Source organism: Filicampus tigris, chromosome 9 (assembly GCF_054856515.1).
Source record: "Filicampus tigris isolate MCC_2025a chromosome 9, RoL_Ftig_1.0, whole genome shotgun sequence".
NCBI lineage: Eukaryota > Metazoa > Chordata > Actinopteri > Syngnathiformes > Syngnathidae > Filicampus > Filicampus tigris.
In genome coordinates this window covers 1,341,298-1,347,744 of record NC_141225.1, presented here as the reverse complement: position 1 = coordinate 1,347,744, position 6,447 = coordinate 1,341,298, and the positions used below count along the sequence as shown (strand labels likewise).

General features: G+C 40.9%; 1 protein-coding gene across 2 annotated transcripts in view; it reads left to right on the top strand.

Annotated features, from left to right (window-relative positions):
* mtmr14 (myotubularin related protein 14) overlaps window positions 1-2,638 on the top strand; it is a 99,800-nt gene extending 97,162 nt beyond the window's left edge. For both annotated transcript variants that reach the window (XM_086039838.1, XM_086039839.1), the window contains one exon: window positions 1,672-2,638. In XM_086039838.1, the coding sequence (XP_085895964.1) occupies window positions 1,672-1,852 (181 nt within the window). In that variant the 3' untranslated portion in view covers window positions 1,853-2,638. The remainder of the gene's footprint in view (window positions 1-1,671) is intronic.
* Window positions 2,639-6,447: the final 3,809 nt, after the last annotated feature.

Sequence of the window (6,447 nt, the reverse complement as noted above, 5' to 3'; positions counted from 1 at the left end):
GGAACAGATTTCACAAGAGTTTTGAAAAAGTCAGACGGTAATGGGTCAAGGGAGCTAGTAGATCCAAATCTGTTATAGTTTTTTGATCCACTGTATCAAATTGTGTCATGGTAATCGAATTATTCCTGGGTGATTTTTAAGTGCTGCATCATTTTGGAATTTTGCTAGTTTGTGATGATATTTGACCTGATGCATTGTAATTTTTCACTGAACAAGCATTGTAAATTCATTTCATTTATCTGTTGAGAGGAATTCTGGCGCTATTTGATTTGGGGGATTTGTGAGTTTGTCGACCATAGCAAATAGAGTGTGTGTATTGTTTTGGTTCTTACTAATGATTTCACAAAAGTGTTGTTGGAGTTTTTAGGTTTGGGTCATCAGGGCGCAAGCCCAATTATCAATTCACAAAAACAACTCAACTCAACTTGGTTTTATCTTTCAAGAAGGTATTCAAATATAAAAATAATAATAAAGGCTCACACAAGTTGATTGAATTTTCCGTCTGTTTCTTTCAGTCGCTGAAGTTCAGGAATCTGACTAAAGTCAAGCTGGGCTGCTTTTCTTAACCTCGCGAGGGACTCGTACCCGTGACGGGCACAGTCAGAAAAGAGTGCTATCTAAAATGCAGCCCCAAAGTCACATATATATCATACTGCCCTAACAGAGGAATCTAATCAGAAATGTCGGTAGACTCAAATCTTCTCCCTCTATGGCGTGTCACTCCAAGTCTTCAGTCATCTTGGCGCCTCGAGTCCTGCCCTTGGCTGGCGGCTCCAGAGTCCCAAGGACTCAGCCCTGTGAAACACTTGAGGCCACATTCCCCTCCACAAGCTTGTATGTTTTTGTGTGCACGGATAAAAGTGTGCATAACAATGAGACACTGTCTTATGACTGCTTATGTGTAAATATATTTAGCTAATTGTGTATGCTGACCATAAATGTGCACTGCCATTACCAAAAATGTATAAGACATTAACTATCTGATCCATGTATCACTAATATACTAATTCACATGAAACAATGATTGTCCATCTGCAATACAATAATCACTTGACTGTATCTAGCTATCATGCAGGCTAATCTCAAATCCCCCATATCCTTCATTGTCTAGTTTTTACTAACTCTGTTAAAATTACAAAGACATTGTCTGTACAGGTCAAAGTGAAGTTGGAGTTTAGTTTTTCTCCACTTACGCTCCGCTTTCCTGCACTTTGATTTCAAAGTCATTACACTCGTAGTGCACCTCCAAAGTATTTTAGGTCGCCATGAAGTAGTTTATAGTTTTAATAGGAGCAACAGCATCAAGGCCTCAATCAGGTAGTTGAAATGAATTCTGTCTCCCATTAATCCTAGTAAAGTAATTTTCTCTGAATCTTCTGTTTTATAATCGGCGTATGGGGAAATTGCGCACTGACAACAATTCTGCATTGTTTGGAATGCAAACTATGATTAAAAAAATGTTTAATGCATTCTTCTGTAATTAACGTGTTTAAGTTCCACCCCTAATTTTCATTATTTGAAAATGTGAAAATTATTATAAATTGTTCTGGAAATTAATTTCTATAGGTTGGCAGCTCTGACATATTTTTCTCTGATGTGATTTCATAAATAGGTATACGTACTGCACATGTGCCAGCAGGTCAATATTTTCTCTCTCTCCTCTCGACGTAGGTGTCCCTTTCCCTCAGAACGTCAAGCCCGTCTAGAGGCTGTGCGGGAAATCTTCCTGGCAGCCTACAGCTCTACTGTGGGTCTGAAGTCTGTCGCGTCCAGTCCCTCCGGTGCAATCACAGGCCTGCTTGAGCAGTTCGCCCGAGGTGTCGGCCTCCGAAGTACCAACGCTCTTGTCTAAACTCCTATCAGTGTGATTGCTGAGACCTCTGCCTCATCAAATTATTGATGGACTACAATAAAGTGCCAAACATCCCCTTATGCGGGGATTTTCTATTCTTCGTGAATCTGCTTTGACATTTTACCAAACATAACATGAATTTGAGTTTCAATCTTTTCGTTAATAGTTTAATCTGTTTTGGCTTGTTCATCCAATAAAGAGGGAATTGTTTTATTTCACTACATCAAAAAGGCAGCGTGAGAGAAGACTTGGAGCATGGTGTTGCTTGTTGTCTTCCACTGTGCTTGGAATTGTAATCAACAGAAAGCACTGTCTTTTGACACATTTGGCACTCTTCAGGCTACAGTGTATTTGATCCAGTCACTTAAAAAAAGTACGGAAGTAAGTTCAGACACACATTCACATGCTACTGAATGAGAAAGTGATTTAGTGATTGGTACAGTACATATAAAGTCCATGATTTTTGTGCATTCTAAGAAAGATGAAACATTGATAAATACAACTCCTAACAGCAGTGTCTATATACTGTAACTGTTTAGTTAATTTAGAGACAGATAATACCTCAGCACATTTGCAAGGCTGCTACATAAATTGATTTCAGGGGGTGCTTTTTTAGACATCAGGACACCTTTTTAAAAAAAAAAATGTTGACTATTTTTGGATGAGTTTTTTTTTACGTTCAGTTGCGTCGTGCTTTGAAGTAAGGTATCAAATCCTGTAGATGATTACACTTTGTTTCAGCTGTGATTGTTTTTTCGCTGAATAAATAAATTTGAGTTGAGCTGAGTTAATGCATGCATCACAGAACATCCACCGTTAGCCACTTGCTGTACAATATGCTAATGCAAAAAGTTCCAGTCATTTCCCTAGTCTCAGGAAGGGTTACACTTTTGTGGTAAGGCACTGATGCCAATGAAAGTTCACCACAGATGTTTAACTGGGCTGCCAGCTCCGATTCAGAAACCTCTGTTGGGGCGTACCAGCACTGCAAACCTCACTGCTTTTATTTTGTTAATATCATACACAAATATACTCAATTGAATCTTTAAAAGATGAATTATTTCTTTTTGCCATTATCTCTGTGCTACCCATTAGGGCCCGGGCCGGGCTCAGCCCAAAGGACAACGTGGGTCCCCCTTCCGATGGGCTCACCAACTGTGGGAGGTGCCAAAGGGATCAGGTGCTAAGATAGAGGTGGCCAAAGGTGGGCACCAGAGCTGGGCATTCCGTCTATTTGATGGACCAGTCCGTCTATCCTTGAGATAGACTTGGAGAAGGTGTTTAACTGTGTACCCCGTGGGATCTTGTGGAGGATGCTCCGGGATTATGGAGTATCAAACGGCCTAGTCGAGGCAGTTCAATCCCTGTACGACCTTCGTCACACTTTGGTCCACAATAAGTCGGATTTACAGAGCTGGGCACTTGACCCTATTTTGCCGGTCCGGCCACGACCCTCCACCCTTGACCTGGATACCCTTCCGGCCTCGACCCTCTGCCATTATTCATAAAAATTGTTGCCCACAAACACCCCACAAAAAAAAGCATCTGTGCATGACTTTTACTAACATGTTGCATTATTGTATATATATATATATATATATATACACACACACGCATATACACACACACGCATGCATATACACACACACGCATATACATATACACATACATACATACATACATACATACAGATTTTTATCCTGCTAAGGGGAAGTCAACCCAATCATATTTTCAAGAATATGTTCTATACAAGCCAATTAGTTGAAACGAGGCATTCTAATAAATATTGCGTTTGTGGAATAACAGTTAATCCACCCGATTTTAGCCATCTCTGTATACCCTCTGTGTACTCAATCAGCCGTGAATGGTCGTCATTTTCAGTCGAAGGAAGTGACAAAATGGCCGCCCCCTGAAATGGCTAAAAAAGGGTGGATTTTGCTGCTTAACCCATATTCCACAAACACAATATTTATCAGAATGCCGTATTTGAACTAGTGGGCCTGCCTGGAACATTTTCTTAAAAAAATGTGTTTGGGTTGATTTCCACTTCAAGTATTTGTTCCTTTTGGGGTTAATTTTGTCGTATTGTATACTCATGTGGGTCAAACAGACGGCAAGAAGTCGCATTCCAGCAAGTTACTTATTTTCCATACTTCCCCTCTACTCCTATTCCCAGCCTTCAAAATAAAAGTATACCCGCAAACCATTACATAGCAGGTTTGCTACGGCGTATGGGGTGAAAATCAGCACCCTCAAATCTGAGACCATGGTCCTCAGCAGAGTTGGGCATCCTGCTGAGCCGACGGACTGGTCCGTCTGTCCGCCTATGACAGACGCCCATTTTGACAAGCCAACGTAATCCAGTTAACTTCACTTATTGTCCCTCCCCAAAAAAAGGAAAACAAAACACTTCTTGGGGCGGCCATTACGCCACACGGCTTCCGTATTCCACAGATGGGGGACATGTCATTGTGTCGCACACACGTCAGGAACACATCCACACAAGTTGCAGTCAAGCGTGGCCGTGAAATCGTGCTTTGAGTATTTGCTATTTTCACCACTTTAAATTGGCTAAAATTGCATTAAAACATTGATATAAATAGCAACCCAAATGAATTAAATGTAGACGTTAATATTGAGTGGCTGTTGGAAGCTAGACTCCATGAGATATAACGGTAATGTTTGCTTGATGCCATGGCTCTCTGCTTTAAGCAACAACAACAAAAAAAATCTATGTACAAAAATTAATTTATATAATGACTCATTTGGACACCAGCGTGTAACTAACAAGGATTTCACTGTCCATAAAGGGTCTTTTTCGTTACTTTGTTGATCTTTCTCCAGCAACGATAACCGACTCAAATCAGATACAAATCTTCCTCACTTTCAGTGGCGATTCTTTTCCTAATGAACATGGATTGCAACTCTTTGTGGTACATAGCGCCAACTACTGTACAGGGGGGACTTAGCAGTCGGTGCCGCGATATGTCAATCATCTGGGAGGTCCAATGCTGGCTCCGCCAGTGGATGATATATAATTTTATTTTCATAATTTGGGATCACAATCTTACAATTTACAACTACAATTAAACAAACACACACAAATAAAATAATTTGTTCAAATATCATGCAGTTTTGGTTTCGCTGGCAGCAGGTGTGTCAGCTTCTCCTGACATGCCAAGCGCTGTCAAACGTCTCCAAAGAAAGTGAATGCTGATCACTGAAGTTGCACAAGGTCTGAATAAAGATGTTAAAAACTGACTTAATAAGACATGATACACCATTTTGAGAGAGATAACACTGTAACGAATTGGGTTATCTGTGTTGTGGTGACAGTTTTGTTTTGCTAACTTGTTTTGTTTCTGAGGTTCCTGAACGCATCACGCGACTCACTGGATCATCACATCTTTATTTATATTGCGCTTTCATACGAGAGGGATGTGCGAGTGAGCGGACAGCGAGAAGGACGAGAGATCCGTGTGTACTATGACAGAACTATTGTTGCACTGTAGTTGTCGCTACGGCCCACAGTAGCCGTGTTGGAATAATACAAAAGGAGATAAGATACGTCTGAGGCTCGTTGTGTCTTTGGAAGACGTTACAATACACTTCAATCGAACACTTATAATCTATTTTCCCAAGCCACAACATAAGGATGAAAGAGCCGCGGGTTGCCGACCCTTGGTAACCTGACATTCATGATTATTGTTTTGTTTGATGGATGTAAGTTTGCTGCTTGATTCGTGTATTTTACGTCAAACATGTTTTTGGTCAGCTAATGGGTTCTAACAGCGTGCCACGCCAGTGCTATTTTTAGCCCGCATGACGTCACATTGTGCGGAAAAGGGTCATCATAGACCACTATAGATCGCTGTTCAAGATGGCGGCCAGTGAGGAGCTCCGAAACTATAAAATGTACCACGACAACAAAGGCAACTAAAACTGACATTAACCACCACTACGAAACGAGGCCGTTTGAACAGCATGGTCTAAAAAGAACTTTATGAGTAAAGCAACTTTTAAAGTCCATGAGCTTGTAAACCGAAGAGGGCTGACTAAACTGAGGCTAACAAAGCTAACGCTACTACAAACTCCGTATTCGTTGCACGTAACTAAGTACACCATGGCAAAAAGACAATGCTTCTCTGTTGCTGAGCAATTTGAAGCTCTACTCTCACCACTCCCTGTAACGCCCACGAAATGTCCAGAACACAAAAATCAGCGTGTGAAGGACGACTCATCCAGAAGTGCTTCAAATGATGACATCCAGAAAGCTGTATTGAGCTAACGACGCGCTTCACAACCATGGAAGTGAAATTATCCAGCAGCACAGAGGTCATTGATGAGCTATGTAACCATGTGAAAGCTATAGAAATACATGTTCAAAACAACAAAAAAGAAATGAAAATCATGTCAAAGCAAATCGTCAAATTGCAGCAGAGATGTGACTATGCAGAAAGATACAGCAGCCGCTTGAACCTGAGGTTGTATGGGATGAAGGAAACACCAGAGGAAAATGTCAAGGTTGAAATAATTAACCTTTTCACTTTTTACACCAGAGGACAAGGAAAAGGTGGGCTTTCTTATCGACACGG